We start from the raw sequence: 21,713 nt of genomic DNA, 5'->3' as shown, positions 1-21,713 counted from the left end.
AGGTCGGTGTATAAAGGATATAAATGACAAATCTTGAGGTGTTATAATACATTTGCACAGTGCTGTACACTGGGCATCACTAAAGAGTGGGACTCATACCGTTAAGCTTTAGGTTCACGTTTCATTATTGCTGTAAGGTTCTCAATGGCCCAGGGTGTAGCATCTTCATTTGGCTCGTGTTTCATTGATTTATTATTAATATTGTTATTATTTATTTCTTAGCAGACGCCCTTATCCAGGGCGACTTACAATTGTTACAAGATATCACATTATTTCTACATACAATTACCATTTATACAGTTGGGTTTTTACTGGAGCAATCTAGGTAAAGTACCTTGCTCAAGGGTACAGCAGCAGTGTCCCCCACCTGGGATTGAACCCACGACCCTCCGGTCAAGAGTCCAGAGCCCATCATGAGAAAGTGAAACAGATAGCTGTCTTACCAATTCATAAGATTACTGGAGGTTAAAGAAGTATTAAAATGACCCCCTTAGGAAAGAGGAGTCTGCCTCTGCACATAAGAACAGTCAGTGTGTCCAGGACCCTCCAGAATGATCTTACCCATAGGCAAAATATATATTAATTTTGCATACTGCAATGTATATATTATATTGTAGGCATTTTTGACCCGGCCTTAGAAATAAAATCTACATCAGATACATACTAGGATATATTATTGAAACATGTTTAGAATGTTTTTACTGTACATTTTACCTGTTTCAAATATATGCATTTCTTTCTTTTTATGTGTTGCCATTTGTTTGTCACTTTGCCTTTACTAGTGCATTCAAAATCAATTACAGCCGCACACAGACAGCTGCACAATGTAAAATGCTGCACACTCACGACAGTGTGTAGATATCGATTAATTAGCTGTCCTCCACCTCAACAGGTTCTCAAAGGGAAGCGCTCACTGTACTTGTCTCACAAACAAAACAGATCAAGCTATGCATATTCTTTAGTTGTTACCGGGAATGTCTTCTGAGACTGAGGTGCACTGAAGCTAAAAACGACTCCTGACCTAATTTTGAGCATGTCTCTGGGATTGCAATTTGAAAATTCAGACTTATCCTGGATGAAACAATTAGCTGCTCCCCAGCCTAAAGTAACAACAGTGAAAAAGCCCCAGAGAAGCTATTAGTTTAAAGCTAGCTCTGATCTCATATAATTTCTCTAAAACCCCAATTGGATAAGAAGCACATTTGGGCCTCCAGTGAGATACATTTTTCATTTCCACTTTCCATTTCAATACTTCATCCACAAGTAAACTACGACTATGACTACTACTACGACTACTACTACTACTACTACTACTACTACTAATAATAATAATAATAATAATAATAATAATAATAATAATAATAATAATATACAACCTTGTTATGAGAAACATTTAAAAGTGATTTATAATCAAAGAAAGAAATGAGTGAAACTGTTCAGGTAATGTGAAGGTTGTTGTTCATATTAACAAGTGTGAACTGTAACATGAATTGCTGATGCCTTCATTGGAATTCAATAGGAGGGCCTGTCTTCGTAGTTACATTGGAATTCAATAGGAAGGCCTGTCTTCGTAGTTACATTGGAATTCAATAGGAGGGCCTGTCTTCGTAGTTACATTGGAATTCCTCCCATTATTGGCAAATGGTCACTTTATATTAAGGGGTAATAAAACAGATATTTATTTAACGCAAGCTATAGCTGTCTGTCTCCCGGCCTCTCTGTAATTCATTTTGATTGACAGCAATGAAAACAGCATTATTATTTTATCCAGCTGACAAACACTGAGTTGAAGGAGAGGGACAAAAGTCTCTCTCACAGTAAGTGGCAGCAAATTATACCACAGATTAGCTGCTATCAAGCAAAGTATGCCTTTACATGAACACACAGGAGGGCTATACAGTAACACTGTATGACATTGTTTCGATAGAAAGAAGAAACAGCTTGTTTAGAGGTCTAAGAGAGTGCCATATACAGTAATATGCATTTACAGTAAATCACAGCTGGTAAATCAATCAATCACTATTAAGCATTTGTCAAAATCTTATAATAAGTGAATACCTATCTTAAGAAACATCCTTTTCTCACAGTTTGCGCTTATATCCTACAACAGAGATCTCCCTAGTCATGATGCATTCACTTAAACTACTGTAGTAGGGTGAACATTCCCCAGACACAACCCAACCCACAACACTGTGTGTTCTTCACAAACCATGTTTCTTATCTAAATGAAAGGTATTTGGCATTTATGTGAATTGATTGCTGGTATTTAAAGTGTTTGATTCCCCAAGTACCTTCAAGTTCTCACGGTCAGTAGTAATGCAGTGCTGTACGTACTCCAGCAGAGATGTTTATTGACCAGTTAGTGTAAAAAAAAAGAAAAAGGATTAGAAAAAGATAGGCAGTTGCATGTTTTCAATAACCCTGCAAATGGCAGAAACGTGGATGTAACAATTATTTTTCCTACATTACTACGGAGAGTAATGTTATTTGCATTTGTATTTCTTCATGCATATATTTTATTCTTTTAGTTGCATGATTTTAATGTGTGTGTATATATATATATATATATGAAAAAAATAATAAAAAAGTGTTTTTTTGGATATACACAAAAGGTTTAAATGATTACAACAGATTATTTCAGGACATTTTGGACAAATGCCCTTCTCCAGTTATGTAGAAAGAAAAGTATGATCTGCTATATCATTTCATGTTATTTGGACTCCACTTGACATTTAAATCAATTCATAACCATTTAAATAATCTTGTAAAATATTATGACCAAAGTGGCATTGAACAGAAGGAGGGACAATATGAGATTGAACAAAACAATGATGGAAAATTAAATATTCAGCAGTCTATTCATGCAGCCAATATGTGACAGTGCCATATTAAAAATACCTATTAAGATGATGCTATGCATCCTATAGAGCAAAGGCAACAGCAATTTAGTTTCAATTTTGCAGTGATTTGAGATTTGTGCTTGCATTGTGCTTTTGCATCTACATTATTACTTTTATAAGCATTGGCTCCCTAAGGTAAACTTTGTTATCCAAAATCATTTTAAAGGAATACTTTATATCAGTGTCTTACATGTTTAATATGAAGTGTCCTATAATGTGTCTGTTATTGTTTCTGCATAGACACACATAACAGGTTTAACTACAGACAAGACATTTTATATTTGTAAAACGTAGGTGGCAATCTCTAAGTACACCGATGAACGCGCTCCCCGAAGCTTTTGTGAGCTTGACTGCCTCTTAATTTTACCTTCCATGAGGAGGCAGTGTGGTTCAGTGGTTAAAGTCCAGGGCTAGTAACCAGAAGGTCACCGGTTCAAATCCCACTTCTGCCACTGACTGACTCTGTGACTCTGCGCAAGTCACTTAACCTCCTTGTGCTCCATCCTGTGGATGAGATGTTAAATCAATGTCCTATTGTAAGTGACTCTGCATCTAATGCACAGTTCACAGCCTACCTCTGTAAAGCACTTTGTGATGGTCCACTATGAAATGCACTATATAAAGATATTATTACATGATTGAGTGCTTTTGAAGTAATGGATGGATTTCTCCATTCTCCTATCTGAGTGCTCTGCTCTGGTAGAAAGCACTGGTATTAACTGTAGATTTATACTCTCAGGATTCTGTTAATTTTGCTGTTCCAAGGGTTCAAACACATTTGGTAGAATTATCATTAGCGTATCAACTCCCAAAGACATGGAACTGTTTCCATCATAGCATGAAGGAGGAATTTGATTGTCTTTCCTTCTCTGGTTTTAAAGACCGTATTTGGGAATTGCTTAGAACCTCCTGCTAATGTTCTCCTGAACTCCATGTTAACAAATAGATAGGTCTTATTTATTATAATCTTTGATCTCTGTATGTTGATGATTATGTCTGAACCGCACATGTTTTTAATTCAGCAAAGCAGTGGTTCTGGCAGGGAACTCCCTTTTAAGCTAGATTCAAATCGTAAACATCAAGCATATTGGGCGCCTTCATTACCAGAACATGCGTCAGTCAAATGGCTAGTATCTCATTCATGATTCAATAAACAACTCATCCAATGATCAGCTAGAAAGGGCTTTAGATATTACCTCAATCCATTCGCCCCTGCTGTATGTCAGTTCGCCTCCTCCTCCCCAGCCTCCACCTGTTTTTCAGCTTCATCTAAGGGGAGGGCAGCTATCCTGCCCCATGCCCATGGCTTCCCTACAGTCAGCCTCTCCACTATCAGCAAACTCAGTTATTGGCAGGGGTACCTCAAAGGGCGAGGCCAAAGGCCAAAGATGTAATGAAAATATGTATAGTGTAGTATTTGTTGTCTAAACTTTAATAAATGTTGTTCTTTCTATCGCATGAGTTTTCCTGACTGAATTGTGTTGTTTGTACTTTGCGATTGTCCTTTTATTATTTCCCAGGTCCCCTTGTACAGGAGGCCTCGATGGGTAAATCTCATGGTTAAATAAATAAATAAATAAATACATACATCAAAATAAAGAAAGCAAGCGTTTTTCATCAAGGGCTACCTGTATCTCACAATGTTAGCTATTATATACCGTATAGATTGTGGACAGTGTATAATGTACAGTGTATTAGTCTGTGAGGCAGGCTGGTGGGTTTGTACCTGCTGGGCAGTGCAGAAAGCTCAGCTGTGTGTGAGTGGCGCTGCCGCTGTGTTTGCATTTCCACTGTGTGCTTGTCCTTGAGCTTCTCGCCTGGTAATAGTAAATGGGAGTGAAGGTCGGCGACTCTAATTTCACAATAATGAGTCTGCTCTGCATTGTGTTCTAATATTCACTGCAACGTCTTTCACATAACAGCAGAGCAATGGGAGGGGAAAGCCAATGACAACGCAGAAATCCCTAGTGGGGGAATGAGAGGGAGGGAGAGACTTCTTCTTCCCAGACCAACAAGGAGAATAAGGAATAATATTTATTATATGAGTAATAATATTTAAAATGTTATTATTTATGAATCAACATATGCTGTTCCCTGGTGAATTCTAATTAAATACATGTGAGATATTTAATTGCACAGCTATAATATTCATGACAATTAAACCCTTAATCTACAATAATTTGTCACAAACTGTTTTTTTAAAGAGTGGCTTATAAAAGCATGTGTTCCAGAATAAATAAAAAAAAAAACATCAGTAAAACAATTTACGAACGAACAATAGCAGAGAAACACCTTGTAAAATGAAAGATCACAAGCTTGTGTTTTCTTCTCCAGTACACAGTATACAATGTAATGACCCTTGCTAAGTGGTGCAAAAAATAACCCATAATGTTAACCCTTATAAAGTGACCATCAGTAGCAATGCGTTGGTTTTGTACTAAAGGGCAACAGGAGGACTAGGGCAGCTACAATGAGATAACCCATCTGTGGAATACACAGTGATTCCATTTTAATACTTGGATCATCAGTACAAATGGGCTACTGCTTTTGTTGTATATCTATTGTATTGCTATTCCTGGTAACGCAGAACGAGAATTAGGTGGCGGCAGGGGGAGGTGATATGAAACAGAAAGCAGCAGTTTTGTCCTAAAATGTGTCAAGGTTTTACCACCGTAAATGAATAAAAGCCAGAGACAACTTCAACTTCAATTTGATCTATAAGGTTCCATGCAGATCCAGGTCCAGATGCAGTGTGTCACAGCGCTGATGCTGTTTGTGAAGAGCAGCCAAGTCAATTCCAATTGTGTCTACCCCTGCAGTCCATGTGATGCAGAGAAACCAGAAGCTGGCAGGCAGCTTTATGGATTTATGAATTTGTAAATTTCCTTTTCTGCTCTGAGGGTCATGCACAGTAGTGCATTCATGACAAGGCAATGAGAGCTGTAGTAAAACGTGTCCTGTTTCAGTATTCGATGGGGAAGCGTACATTAAATCGTGGATGTGTGTCCTTTTTAATGTTTACCTTACAGATATTTGGGTAAAACAAGACGTCCTTGTGTAGGGCAGCAGTGTAGAGTAGTGGTTAGGGCTCTGGACTCTTGACCGGAGGGTCGTGGGTTCCATCCCAGGTGGGGGACACTGCTGCTTTACCCTTGAGCAAGGTACTTTACCTAGATTGCTCCAGTAAAAACCCAACTGTATAAATGGGTAATTGTATGTAAAAATAATGTGATATCTTGTAACAATTGTAAATCGCCCTGGATAAGGGCGTCGGCTAAGAAATAAATAATAATAATAATAAACCGAGACCGTGAGCTTTGGCCTCAAGCTTGCTGGTGTTTTACAAGATCTACAGTACTGAAGTTACAGTTGCTAACCTAAATTACAATAGAAAAATGCAATGCAACACAATGCTTGTTTTTTCATATGGGATTCCAAAGAAATTGACTTGCTTCAACAATATAAGCTCTTTATAATAACAAATCAAAAGTTCTTAAAATGACACAAGGTTTAGGGTTAGTCTAGTGGTTGAAGGGTATTTGAGGATGTTATATAAGTATTCTGTATATATATATATATATATATATATATATATATATATATATATATATATATATATATATATATATATATATATATATATATAATATATAATGTGTGTGTGTGTGTGTGTGTGTGTGTGTGTGTGTGTGTGTGTGTGTGTGTGTGTGAGTGTGTGACGTCAGTTAGCAGATCAGGTTAATGCAGTAGCTTTCCTCTTCACTGAATGGCTGGGTTCAAACGTGGCTCGTCTCTTGTGAAATGAGACTGGTGGCCGCCCAGCCCCTGCATCACACAGCCACCACATAATTCCACACAGCTGTCAGTCTCAGCAATTCACAGGTATAGCCCTCAAAGCTCCTGCCCGCTGGTACGTCTCACGACTGCAGCCATATGAACTTCATGAGCACCACATTTGCTGAAAAGTAATATAAAGAAGCATTAATATTGTGAAGTATGTTTCTGTCCTGACATTAATGCCCTCAACCTGTGACATAACAGCTGGTGACATGGTGCTGAAGCTGAGGAATCATTTATCAGCGAACAAGCAAAGTAATTCTATCTGAATAATACAAAAAAAAAAATCCATTTAATAAAACAATGGAAGCGGGACAGCTAGTGAATGGTATAATTGATTACGATTATTTGGATGTGAGATTAAGATTCATCGCCTCAGCATAAGATGGGACGCAACACATTTTAAGCATGAAGGATACAGTGCAACACTTTGACCAAGTGGGGCATTATTAATGGTGCTCAGTGAGTGGGCCTCGCAGTTTAAATGTAGTGTAAAAATGATACTAAATGATTTAAATCACGCCCAGCTAATGCTCTCATTGGAGTCAGCTTTGGGGACCTGCTCTAGCCAGCTTTTCTTAAAGAGGGGAAAAAAACAGCATGTAAAATACTGTATTCATTAAAATTCTGGCTTTGCATTTTCAAGAATACAGTTTTACAGACAAAGCTTTCGACTCATGCTGCAAGCTTAGATCCCATTTGTGATGAGATCAGTAGATCCTGATTGTTGCTGTGTTACCCAGACCTTAGGGCTTTTGCCTTTGCAGTACAGCAAACCCTCCAGGACATTATTTAGTTTTATTTTCATTTTCTCCTTTGACATTCTTGCTGCAGTTACAACAAACAATCTTATGTTAAAACATTCTGCAACTGGGTAGCACTGTGTGCCGTACAAAAACAAAACAAAAACTACAAAGTGTCATAAGAACTTTTTTATTTTTTTTGGTAAACAAGGTCACAGTATTGGAAAATGTACAGGTAGTCATGCACAGCTAGCTAGTAGTTTGTTCCACGCATTGGCACTTGTCAGGCTACAGTTACTGTCTTTGAATATTACTCAGAATGAATGCTAATTGCAGAATGTTAACGAAGGAACACTTAACCTTTTTTTTTTGTTCATTAAACGGAATGTGTTCTGTTCTAAACCCTCTCAAAGATCCGTTCCTGTGTTCGGGAACTTCTTTTGACACCTGGAGTTCCATTTTTAAATATAATTCTTATTTTTCAAATGAACTAAAACCATCTTCTTTCATGTTCAAGCAGCCAAATGCATTTTTCTCGTTTTGTATTTTGTCTTGAATCTGTGGCGTGTGGATAAATGGAGCTTGATTTGAGCGTATCGCATTTGTTTAAGCTTTCTCTGCTTGAATAAACCTGGTTTTGAAGAAGTTATGCACAATGAGATAGGAATCAATGGCGCTGAATGCAAATCCTTGTATTTATAATATTTGATGTGAAGCATGAACTGCATGAACTAGCTGAAGCAAAAAATAAATAAATAAAATAGCCGATTTTGTTACTGAAAATCATATCCACATTAATCGTCTCCTTCAAGCTACTTTTTCTAGTTACTTTTTGCAGATAAGACACCCAGCTATTTGTTAAACTGCTGACATGGTCCTGTGTTAACATTATATGATTGAAATAGTTGTTTTGGAATGCACCTTCCTTTAAGACTAGCATGACATTATAAAATCTTGTATCTGGAAGCCCCCAACGTATTAAACCATCTAATAGACGCCCAATGGGTATTCATTAATTTCATAGAAGCCTTTTGTGTTCAGTGTTACACTACACATTAGATGGAGCGTTGCTGTTATAGTGTCTTTGGATTGAAAAACAAGATTAAATCAGCAGAAAGTGAGGTCCCATCTGCTTCATTTAAATTCAACACCCCTGTTTCAATTTTAAGAAATGCCAGTGTAATTACTACACTCAGCCACCAGGAGTACCATGTGGTTGCGCTACATAGTTTATTATATATTCAGATTTTCCTACCAGATCTTATTAAATGTATTTAGTTATGGTATTATTTATCTATTCATATTGATGCATGCATAATTTATGTTACCAGAAAGTTAATATTTTAAGAACTCCCATACAAAAAAAATACCGCAACATGCATCAATACTGAAGTAAACTACAGTTTAATTCAGCATTTTGGCCACATGTTTTTAACCCAGTACAATGTAGGTACTATGAGTACCACTAGTCCAATCTTGTAAAACTGCAGTATTAACTGACTCTGTCAATAAGTTACTTTCTAGTCCTGTGCACATTCATACCTGATGCACTGTTGCAGATCAAGACAGACCCAAGTGCTTTTACAGTATATACTGCGAATGGGAGTGTCCCAAGGGACAGTGTTAAGTGGGTGGAGCATACCTGAGCTTTGAAGCTCATGCATCTTGTCTGTTGCAGAAAGCCCTGGTAAAAATCACAGAAGTACCTTTAAGTAAACCATGCTCTCAGCCTGTACTGCTCCAGTACATATCTGCAGTGCAGGGAGATCCGACAGAGTTCTAATGAGGCTGAAGTGGGGCTCCCATTAACATGGTTTAACTGTAGACAAGGAAGCACTTTCCACAGCCAGCCAAAAATAACCTACTTTATCATGTTCTGTGATGGTTTACAGGCAGGCTGGGCGATGGCGATGCTTGTAAATATCAAAGAACATTCCAACACTCATCTGAATGTGTAATTGTTCTTGTGTGTACAGATAGATAAATTTGACCTCTTGGTTCACAGTTAGTATCTGAACCTTGCTTATTTTTGCTTAATGATGACTCCTGGTTAATCTCTTTTTGACAGCGTAGAACTCTACTTGCTGGCCTTACAGCTGCTACAAAGTCAATTTTGCAGCTTTGGATAACGCCAGATACAACTGTGGCCTGCTTCTGGCTCTGCATGTTCAGGGATATTGTTAATTTAGAGTGGACCACAGCCAGGCTGAGCGGGGCGAGCCCAGTGAGTGTAGAGACATGGAGTTCAGTCTCTGCTGCCCTGCACACTCGGTGGAGGGGGAAAGGCTCTGAGCTATTCAGAGGAGTGGCTGTCTTAATACTGTGCATGGCCTGAAAAAGCATGTTGAACCGTGTGTGTGTGTGTGTCCATGTCTTTGTGTGTGCATGTCTTTGTGTGTGTCTTTGTGTGTGTTTGTGTGTCTTTGTGTGTGTTTTTGTGTCTATGTGTGTGTGTGCGCGCGTGTGTGCATGCGTGCATGTCTTTGTGTGTGTGTGTGTCTTTGTGTGTGTGTGTGTCTTTGTGTGTGTGTGTGTGTGTGTGTACTTATCTTGCTGTATACTATATGTGGTCACAGGTCACCAAAATGAAGTTGGCTTGATTTATTTTATAATAATATCATTGGTTCCTTATGAAAGTTTACCACAGTGAATTTGCACAGCAATATTGAAGTTTTCCAATGCTTTCCCCAGGGTTATACCATGGTCCACCATGTTTTTTTTTTAAATGCTTTACCATACCTCTCTGGTCTTTACAATGCTGTACCACACTTTAGCAATGCTTTATTGCACTTTGCCATGCTTTTACTATGGCAGACTTTTATAAGGGTTCCTTTGGCAGAAGAGCTGCTGCAGCGAGAGAGAGTTAGCAGTGTTGTAAGTTAATGCCATTCCTTTTTAGTGGCTGTAAATGTGTCTTTCCAGTTTCTGATTCAGTTTAACTGGATTCCTGTGAAGCACTGGGTTGCTTTTAAAACACTTCCTTTGGCTTATAAAATTGGACCTCCAAGGTCAAATGATGCTGACTCTGAGTGTAGTTGTCCCACCACACAGGCTGCTTTCAGTGGGTGCCTCTAGCTCTGCTACTGCATTGTGTACCATGGCTATGGAGCTGCCTTCCTGATTCTATATGTTATACATAAAGATTAAACAAATCGCTTCATTTCACATCTATTTCCAACGCATAATCTTTTCTGCGTCTGTATATTATTATATGGTATGTACGGTACCATACATGAATTTGTATTTGTATTTCCTTGTTGTCTTTTTTTCAAGGGCAGCAGCTCCTGTTGGTAAGCAGGCAGCCCGCTGAGAGATTTAGACCCTCTTTAGCTCGAGGCCTGTGCAGGACAGCAGGTCTCCGTGTCAGAGCTGAGGGGACAGCTTGTTCGTGGCCGCCTGGAGGGCAAGCTTCATTTTGCAGTGCGTGACTCTGCCTATAACTGCTAATTGAATCTGCTGCTCATTAAGGGGCAAGATGTTGCCGATCTGATTGGGACATGCGTTTTTTCTATATTTTTTTTTGGGCCCCGAAGCTAAACCGTTTTTTCAATCCGGCCCTTTGCCAACTACCAAGATGAGAAAACACAAGAGAAACTAGAAAAACAACGAACAGAAATGTGCAGGCTCTGGCCTTGACTGTGCCGTTGATCTGTACAATTCAACAGACTCTGTAAACTCACCTCTGTTTCTTCAGAGCAATCACTCTCCTTAATTCACCTCAGTTTATTTATCTTACAATAGAATTTTGCTGATTTATATATTGTAAATTATTAAATACGTTGTACAAAATATACATAGTGTATTGCATACTGCATATTGTGTCACTGTTTGTTATATTAGATCCCAACCTTCCCTCAAAAACAAAACAAAAATATAATTTTAATGTGTATCTTTTCCTTACAACTGTAGGAAATGTGCAATCATAAGGGGTTCAAAGTTCTGTTTATATTCTCTCTCTCTCTCTCTCTCTCTCTCTCTCTCTCTCTCTCTCTCTCTCTCTCTCTCTCTCTCCCTCTATTTCTGCAGAAGGCAAAAGGGTCAATAAAACAGAGGGTGGTAAACCAAAAATGAATATTAATGTACAGAACCACCTCAGCGTAATATGGCAACATATGGGGAGCGCGTTCCGTATGGAGCACAGTGAATAAACAGGGAGGGGAGGGTTGTCACAAGTGAGGACAGGCAGAGCTCCTGTGTCTTATTGAACAATGGTGTGCTGTGCCAGTCTCTATTCATTTATGTAACATATTTACCATTTATCTTAGAGTATTCTATGATTAATTATAATATTTTCAGCCCGGCTCAGGGAGAGTTTAAAAAAGCACTGTAAAAGTCTCAGTTATTAATTATGTAATTTTGGATCAACTTACAAACAATTTTCTACTGAGTTAATATTGAATTAATATGAATTAAAGTTAGCATCTGTTCATTTCATGTTCCATGCTAAATCTTTTATCAACATGAATTCACAATGAACAGTAAAACGTGTGATCAAAATCTGTGTTTGAAAGATTGCATCTATCAAGATTACTCGAAAATGCAAAAAGGAAAATGCAGCAACAGAAGCAAATTCGTCACGATTGAAGAGACCTGTGAAGCCTTTAGCCCTCCAACTGTTACGTATTAACTAAAACAAACAAGGACATGTTGTGCATTCAATCACATTCTGCAACAGACAGCAGAGGCACTCGATTGCTTTTTATATATCCAGTTTGTAATAATCAGTGCTTTTAGTTTTCAGTTACAGTAACTGTTGCATTGAACAGATAGGAGGGTATCAATAGTATTGGACACCACTGCTTCTACTGTGTGCAGAAATGCAGCAGCACACTTCAGTCAGGTAGAGGCCCTTTAAGAACCAGGATGGCAGTCCTAGAATCTCGTTGTAATCATGTATTGTCTCAAACTGCTTCGATTGTTATCTCATAACAGCAGCGCAAAACTAACCCAATGCCTTTAAAATCACTGTGCACACTGGACACGCCCCTGGAGCCCTTTATTAAGATTGCTGACCACTCATAGAAAGAGATGCGGAACTGGAAATGTGAGGATGACTTGTAAAGTATCAACCACATTAATCAATTATCTGAACAATTCATCCAACTACCTAACCATGTAATTAATATCCCGATCAATATACCTTTCAAACACGTATAGTTAAGTAATACATTCTAAAAGAGAAAGTTTTTTTTTTTCTGTGCTCTTTCATTTTATGATATTTCCAATAATTCTGGGTGGTTACTTTTGCTAATGTTCTAATACTGTGATAACTGTTCTAACATGTGTGATGCCCTCTGTGTGGAGATGCTTTGACCTGAGTTCAGGAGTAGCTCTTGAGTTGCAGTTGCCAGATTCTCTTTGACCGTTGATGTAATTAATAAAGGGTACATCCACACAGGGTCTATTTAGATTAAAGAGTCGGCTCCATTTAGTCAATCCCGTTTTCTTTTGTATTGCTGTACAATACCAGTTCACAAGATGGCACTTATAGCCATACATAATCATTGCTAACTTACTCTTTAAAAGTTACAAATTCATGACGTATTAATGCTACTAGTTTTGATATAAACTTGGGCAGAATGTAAGGATCTTTGTTTGGTGCATTTGAGAAACCAGCAATGTTTACAGTTGTGGCTATACTTGTGTTGCACAGTACCACACCACTGTTGCATTGTGTTCGTTGACAATGAATGTGTCATTCATTGTAGCTTCTGTACTGTTTGTATAAATGGCTCCTGTTGCTCTTTTTATTGTACAAGTACAGAGCTAGTTCTATTCCTATTCTTTTAAACCCAATGTAATGTAGCTAAATTATGTAAGTAACACTTCCCATTATTTCTGTTGAGCAGCTTTTTTTAATATATGAAAGTGTGATTCATTGAATGGCATTGTACAGAATGTAAAAGATGTTCACATACAATAAGGCATTTTAAACCACAATGGGCTTATAATGACATAAAGGGAATGGAAAGAAAATATAAATTTACGCCTTCGTGATTGTTATCAAACTACTTGCTTCCCAGGGTCGCATTGGCACATCTTACAGTGTGCTTTCTCTTCTTACAACACTCTCCACTGTGTAATATAGCTATCAAGACAAAATATTCATATTGTATTAAGTGCTATCTTGAAAGTTTACCACTCCAGTCATTGATGAATGTTTTAATTTGAAATGTGTTTTAAATAAATTGCAGTGGGCCTCAGGTATTTGTTTTCAAAATGCTCCTGTTCATTTCGTGTCTTGAAAGGAGATGGCTCTTCCCCAGCTCCCACTAATATTCATCAGAGGTGGCAAAATAAAGATTGTAGCTCGCAGGGCTGTGTTCTCCACACCTCTTCCATAATCTTACCAAATGGCCCCCAGGGGACTAATAAATGCTTATTACTGTGCATTGCACTTTATACAATCCTGAGCTCCTAATGTGTGCTAACAGTTATTGAGGACACAGAGATCTATCCTTGATTACACCCGGCACTTTTTAGATGTGTTTGCTTGCTCACCGCTTCTTATAATTTAATAATGGATTAGAGGAATTGTTTGTACAAGCTCTCATTTGTCTTTGCATCCTCTGATGCCGCTTGAGTTTTTGCACAGGGACGAAAAGAAAAAAATCTAGAGCAGAAAAGAAAATGAAGGAAAGCAGCAGTCAAGTTTGGTCAATCTGAGTTGCTGTATTAGACAGAGTTGGGTTTTGAGAAGTTAAAGCTTGTATCTTATCTTCTTATCAGAGGTGAAGAAGTGCTGTATTTTTGTTCATATAAAGCTCTCCCTGTGTTAAACAAGCATGCTTTACTCCAGTCCTTAGTTAACGGCAGGCCATGCCAGCTGAAGTAGCAGATGGTGAGTGACTGTGTAGGGGAGGTGTTTGATGAGTGGAAATGGTTTGTTTTAATTACTTGTCAAGTCTGGTGCGGGAGCCAGAGCTAAAGGGCTTGTCTGTCCTCTTGCCTGGGGCTCGATCAGGCCTTAGTGCTACCAGAGCTGTTTTAGATGAAGAGGGGAGACCGTAGATGCAAGTGGATCTGCAGATCATGTGGAGAGTTTTACTGATTGAAGAGGCCAACAACAGACACTTTGCGTAACGGATTGTTAATTCACTTCCATGACTTTATTGAAAGGTACTGCATTGTCGAAGGCAGGAAGTGAAATCCCTAGATTCCCCCATACCCCAGGTACAGCACACATTGCTGGCCATATTGTCCTGTAAATTTGCATTAACACCCTGGTGTGAGGGTTGTGAAAGAGGTCAACCCTTTCATTGGAAAGTTGTGCACTGTTTTTTAAATCTTGGAAGAACTGGGGTTGTCAAGGTTTATTATTATTATTATTATTATTATTATTATTATTATTATTATTATGCATCTGCTACAAAACATTATTTGTAATCAAATGACAATCCTGCACTGGTCCTTACTTGTTATTAGTACAACTGTAACATCAAGCTCTGAATAACACTGTTTAACTAAACTTAGTATTATAGTACAGGGATGGAAATAAGACTCCCATTGCATAGCAGTTTGATCCATTCCTGGTTCTACTATGAGTTTAATACCCTTGAGATTGTTACCTATACACTGTGGCTAATCAAGCTCATAGTAAAACCTGGTAATGGGTGGAACTATTATTCAATAGGAGTCTTCTTTCTATCCTTTAGTATAGCCAGAATAGCTATAGTCTGTTCAGAAAGGCGCTGAGTGACTGATCCCCGTGTGTTTTCTTTGCAGTATGCGCCGGGACGGAGAACAAGCTGAGCACTCTCTCAGACCTGGAGCAGCAGTATCGCACCCTGCGCAAGTACTACGAGAACTGTGAGGTTGTCATGGGCAACTTGGAGATCACCATCATTGACCGCAACCGAGACCTCACCTTCCTCCGGGTAGGGCACACACTCTAGTCTCCTCACCGGCTGTGCATACAGTACCCACCATTTTAATGCAGTGTCTGTTTTAGCAGTGACCTGCGATACATGAGTGCTGGGGATTACTCTGAGATAATGTTCCTGTGCCTTGTAATACATCTCTAGCCAGCTCTCATGCACTCAGGGTGCTGGAATGGGTCTGAGTGCGTGGCTGCCCTGCTTCTTTATGCTGTACAGTGACAGCCAGCACAGATTAGATTGTTAATGGCAGGAGAAAAAGAACACCAACCAGTCCTTTTCGGCTGCAGGCCTGTGACTGCTAGCGGCTGATAAGGAAAGAAAGAAAGAAAGAGAGAGAAAAAACGGGAAGGAAAGGTTGTTAATACTGACACTGTGAATGTTGCAGTTACAGCTGCTTCTGAGTATATTATAGGAGAGGATGATAGTGTTGGAATACATTGTATCTGACTCTCCCCCTCTCCCTCTCCCTCTCTCTGTCTTTCTCTCTCTCTCCCGCCCTCTCTCCCTCTCCCTCTCCTTTTCCCTCTCTCTCCCTCTCTTTCAGTTAAACAGTGTGCTGACTGACAAGCACAATATCAGGGCTTCTTGTATATCAAGAAAAAAATCTTTATGTTTCAACTGAATCTAGAACTACAAATAGCTGCAAATGCTTCTTAGTAGAAAACATACAGAACCAACTGTGCATACGGTGAGTTTTGTAACAGTAGAGAAACAATTTATATATAAAAAGGTTGTCGATGAAATACAAAACTCACCTGTTTAATAAGAGAATTTCTTTCTTTCTTTCTTTCTTTCTTTCTTTCTTTCTTTCTTTCTTTCTTTCTTCTTTCTTTCTTTTTTTTAAAGCTAAGATTGATTGAAGCTCTCTGTACTGTACCACCACTGCTTTAATAGTAAATCGCATCAATGACTGAGAAATGAAATCTTGCAGGTGATTGATAAATTCAGCCGCCTATAAAATAGATTTCTGTGAAGAAAATACTGGTGCTATATATTTACCTAGTATCTGTGGATTCATTTTATGCACTTTCTATGAAATCCCATCATACATTTTTCTACTGTGTTTTTTTTTTTTTTAATAAATAAGATTCCTCAAGCTCCGAGCCATCTAAAAGTAAAGCTGTAACATGCTATCACTATGCTTTGCTATACAGCTCCATGTTTGAACCAATTTGACATTGGAGTAAAAAGCATTGATAATTATTATTATTATTTGTTTATTTAGCAGACACTTTTATCCAAGGCGACTTACAGAGACTAGGGTGTGTGAACTATGCATCAGCTGCAGAGTCACTTACAATTACGTTTCACCCGAAAGACGGAGCACAAGGAGGTTAAGTGACTTGCTCAGGGTCACGCAATGAGTCAGTGGCTGAGGTTGGATTTGAACCGGAGACCTCCTGGTTACAAGCCACACAGATTAAAAAAGATGCCTGTGATCTTTTCCCATTGCCAGGGAATTGAGCCACATTAGATCATTTTTTTTTTATTTCTTTGTGTTTCTGTCCAATACCCTGAAGGGGGATTTCTGTACACTTTCTATGCAGACAGGTCATGTTTGTGATAAGCATGCTCTCTATATTTTTAAACAGTTTTTAATTTTTTTTTGTCTGCTGTATCAAAGCAAGAGGTTCAGATGAAAGTGGCTAAAATATTATAAATCATTCAAAAACGAATGACAGCTCTGCAGCAGAGCAGCTCATGCTTGACTCTTGTTAAGTGATCGCAATGCCTCTGAGAATAATTTAAAACCTGGTGTTATCATTGATTTAATTGTTATGTAATCAGGGTTAATGTTACTTCAAGTGAAAACAGTTTAACATTATCCTTGCATCAATGTGAACTCTTCTTACAGTTTTACCATGCCAAATCCACACATAAATTGATACAGCAGTAATACCCTGCTGTTTATGCCATTGATTTAACATCCTTTGATGGTTTTTTACCTTGCTGTTCTTTTGCCTGGTATAACAAAGTACAAATAGTAACAAAGTAAAAATAAAAGGAAGCAAGGCAAGGTTAAGGTTAGTGTAGGGTCCACCCTTCCTGATTGTGACAAACAGACTCATACTCAAGATATTACTCCTAACCATTCAACTCATTTTCCAATTGCCGTTCCTGTTTGCACTTCTTCCATTTAATGAGCTGATATGCTGTTAATTACTGAGATAGCGTTTGCAAACCACAACTGTAAACATTTCTATTAGGCATCACATCATTAGCTCAACAATTAGGCACCTTGGGGATTGAGAAGGGGTAAGCGTGACTCTGCCTTTTTTTTTGCGGTTGTTGTTTGTTTGTGTTTCTTTGCATGCCACGCATTATTTATTTTTCAATGGTACCAAGCTATTACATTCCAGCTCAATAGCAACTAATTTACAAAAGAAAACTGCATATTTTACACTGTACACTATGAAATAATTATCTTTTTTTTTCTCATCGACTATTAGTAGTAGTAGTAGTAGTAGTAGTAGTAGTAGTAGTGGTAGTCATAGTCGTAGTAGTAGTAATAGCAATAATATGTAGTCTTAAAAGGGTTCTGTGTTGTGACCCAGAGAAAGATGATATTGGGAAAAAAAGATACATTCATATAAGATGTGATCAGGGCCAGATTAACCTATACGCAAATCACGCTATAGCGTAGGGCCCCCAGCAGACTTGGGGCCCACGCAAGGTCGACGTTTTTGGGATGTTTTACAAAAACTGCATGCCGGTCGGCGGGCCCACACACACAGGAAGAGAGGCGCACAGAAGCTTGCTTTCGGTTAATTTTGTTTTTTATGACAGCTAGGCATTTCTCGATTACAGCATACCTGGTCTGAGTCTCTCACGCAAGCAGCTTCCTGCTAATGTACAATACCAAATGCTACACACCCTCTACCTCCTGGGAAAGATCCGTCCCTAGTCCTATTTTAGAGGCATCAGTCTGCAGGATAAAATGTATGAATCAGGCTCAATTTACGCATTCATTTATTTCAGTTTTAGGGCCAATTTAAAAACCTGTCTTATCTCAAATTTTGCACAGTATGCCACTTTACATTTTAGAAACTTTGCTTTTTAATTAGGAGGTTTGAATTTTAGAAAAAAAGACAAGCGTGTATAATGGGTGGGGGGGGGGCTGCCCTTCTGCAGCTGGCAAGAAGGGGTTAAGTCCACAGCATTTGTTTCTCCCCCTTTTTATACTGCGCGGAAATCGGGAAATTAGCCCAATACCGCGATTTTTTCAATATTCTTAAGAAATAAAAATACATTACTTCATAATTATTTGTATTTTATACAAAAAAATCACATTAATTAAACTGTACAGCTCTCAAAATGGAGCTATTAAAATTGTGTATGTGTAGTAGCTGAACAATCCACAGGCCAGTTCCGAGGGTACAATTAAAACCCTGTTTTAACAGCAGGTCCGCGTGGCCCAGTTGCACTGCTGTGTAAAAAACAGAATAAAAGAAATGATTGAAAGTAGCCGTGCTGGTGATTAAGCAGCATCACAGCCCTGAGCAGCAGGAGAGTGCTGAGAAACCAATGCCTGCGTGACCTCTCCAGCAACCCAGGCTCCATGCAGAGACTGAAGGAACTGGGAAAGCAGCTTGGAGTCTTTATATCACTGTAGTTTATTGTAGTATTAATGTAAAAGAAAAAAACAGTATTAAAGCATCGATGGAAAGCCATAACATTCAAGTGCAGAGTTACAGAAGCATTCATTCCTAACCCTAACCCTAAACCTAACCCTAACCCTAACCCTAATCCTAATCCTAACCCTAACCCTAACTCTGACTCGGCATGCCTTTCTTGCTTCACAAAGACAGCTGTAATGTTTAGTGCTCAATGACATGATAGAATGGTTTTGGTAAATTTTGACTTATTAAGAGGCCAGTTAGGATGACAGGTGACTGATGTGAGCTTTTTCATTTTTAAATAAAATATATACAACCAAACAAAAAAATAGTTTCCTAGAATTCCCTTGAAACAGTGCCAGGGGATTTCAACAAAGTGGACGCCACACCTCAGTTTAAATCTCCCCGAAGGACCGGCCCTTCAGTGCAATAACACCCAGCTTCTTATCAGCATTGTGTTCAGATGGGGAGTTTCCAGAAGCAAGTCTGAAGTAAAGACTTTCACTAGTACCAGATTCAGGATGTCTGTGATATAATGCCTTACGAGTGAGTAACATCTAATACCATTTAGAAAATATATTAATAAGCCTTTTCTATACATGTTTATAGTCTGCATGCAACAATTATGAATTGTATTTATTTTCTTCTTGAATGCAGTCTCAAATAAAATTAAGTTAAATTCAGTAAAATAAACGGTTTTGCTTTCACACTGTATATGTTTCAGATTGTTAAACATTATATCTAGCACTACAAAATCCAGTAAAATGGGAATCAAGTAATACTGGTTATGAACTAGTTGGAGTATGCATTGAAATACACCTCAGCTCTCCTGCCCTGTTAGGAACTGCATCTATAGTTCTCTCCACACCATCAACACAATCGCAGTCTCTAATAAATTCGCTGCTGCAGTCTAGTCTGGCTCGCGGTGCCCAGAGATTGATGTTCCTCGTCCTTAAAGAAAACACCACATCAGGAAGATAACATATGAGACTGGACGATGAACAAATTTGACAGTCAATAAAGAGAGTGTTAGAATAATGTGAGCGTTCTCCCCTCGCCGGGGATAGTCTGCCTGGGATTCTCTCTCTGAATGGGCGACAGAGGGGGCGGCGAGCTGTCAGTCGCTGACAGTGAAGTTCTTCTGCGAGTCAGCTCTCTTCTTCAAAGGGCTATCACTCCCTGTCAATCTCGGCCGATGCGCTAGGAACAAATAAGAGGGAATAGAAAAAGGACTGGACTTGATAGTCTTGTTAGTCTAGTTATATAAAGTGTTTTTTTTTCTTCTTCCTAGTGCTGAATCTTTGTATCTCTCAAAACCCTGGCACCTCAGTGTTTGCAGATGCAGTTTTGAGGTCAAACTTATTGAAACTGGCCCCTAACTATCTTTGAGTTATTTAAAGACTGTGTTTTTGTTTTAATACATTCTGTTTTTTTAAGGAACCGAACAGCAGCCTAGCAGCAGTTTCATGAACACGAATAACTTTCTTTAAAAATATATACATATATAATTCGACTTGCAAGTTTTGTAAACACTGATGCAGTCATTCACTGAACATCTCCTCTGTTTGACTCATATAGTCTGTTATTAATGGCCCTCCCCTCCCTGTTTACGAACATATTGATATTCAACAGCTCTCTGAGCAATGAACCAGTAAGGGCAATCCATTCTGTTGATGTATATTGGATCGTTCTAATTGTAATGCATTTAAGGACAGGATTTGAAGCTGTCCGTGCAAGAACATATTATCTTGATCTATTGTAGCTTCAGTAATTGGCTAAAATGGTTGGCCTTAGGACTAAACTTTCATGGCTTAAGGTATCAAACTCCTCCTGTTGATTTCAGAATGTGACATACTGCTGCATCTGGTAGCATGCAAACACATGCTTACTGCCTCTTGGGCACCAGGATGGACACTTGAGGTAATCTCTGTAATTACTTAGTAAATACATGTGCACTTACACATAATTACAATGTTATTATGCATAGTTACAATGTACTTAATGTGTACATCTTTTTGCACAATATAACACTAATCCTAACCCTAATTCTAAACCTAACCCTAACCCCCCAAACCTAAACCTAACCATAACCAATTTCTGATAAAACTGTGTAATTACATATATCGTGCAAAAATATTTACACATTAAATACATTGTAACTATGTATATTAACATTGTAATTATGTGTAAGTACACATGTTTTTACTAAGTAACTACTATGTAAATATACAGTAATTAGTAAAATGTTACATATTTTAAATAAATAAAAGACAACCTAAGCTCTAGATTCAGAGTCAGCAAGCCATCTCTGGTGGGTATCACCCCCAGGAAAAGTTACACTGGGTTCCCCTTGCTGGGGGTTTGTCAATAGCTCAAACACCCCAGCAAGGGATGCATTGCTCAACATCATTATTCAGCTAGGACGTGGGGTAGTGTCCTAACATAAGCTAATGATATTACAAGCCTTAATGGACTCTTCATAAAAAATCTTTAGCTGGCATCCGATCAAACACACTGCCTAGACAGCCCCCCCACCACACTGCTTAAGCTGGAAGGCTCTTAGAAGCTGTTTAAAAGTTTCCCTGGGTCCATAAGTATGCATTGCAAAATACTTTCAGTAAAACACAAGCTTCACTGGGATTCCCAGCTTTGTTTACAAAACAAAACCCTTCTGTCTGAATGAAACATGTTATCTACTTTACTGTCCATGTATACATACATACATACAGTACGTAT

The 21,713-nt window shown here is 38.5% G+C and overlaps 1 protein-coding gene across 1 annotated transcript in view; it reads left to right on the top strand.

Annotated features, from left to right (window-relative positions):
- LOC117427011 (receptor tyrosine-protein kinase erbB-4-like) overlaps positions 1-21,713 on the top strand; it is a 278,434-nt gene that overhangs the window by 109,966 nt on the left and 146,755 nt on the right. Inside the window, exon 2 of the mRNA XM_059034039.1 lies at positions 15,206-15,357. Coding sequence (XP_058890022.1) covers positions 15,206-15,357 — 152 coding nt within the window. The remainder of the gene's footprint in view (positions 1-15,205; positions 15,358-21,713) is intronic.

Source organism: Acipenser ruthenus, chromosome 11, assembly GCF_902713425.1.
Source record: "Acipenser ruthenus chromosome 11, fAciRut3.2 maternal haplotype, whole genome shotgun sequence".
In the NCBI taxonomy this organism is placed as follows: domain Eukaryota; kingdom Metazoa; phylum Chordata; class Actinopteri; order Acipenseriformes; family Acipenseridae; genus Acipenser; species Acipenser ruthenus.
This window is presented reverse-complemented; position numbering and strand designations above follow the sequence as displayed.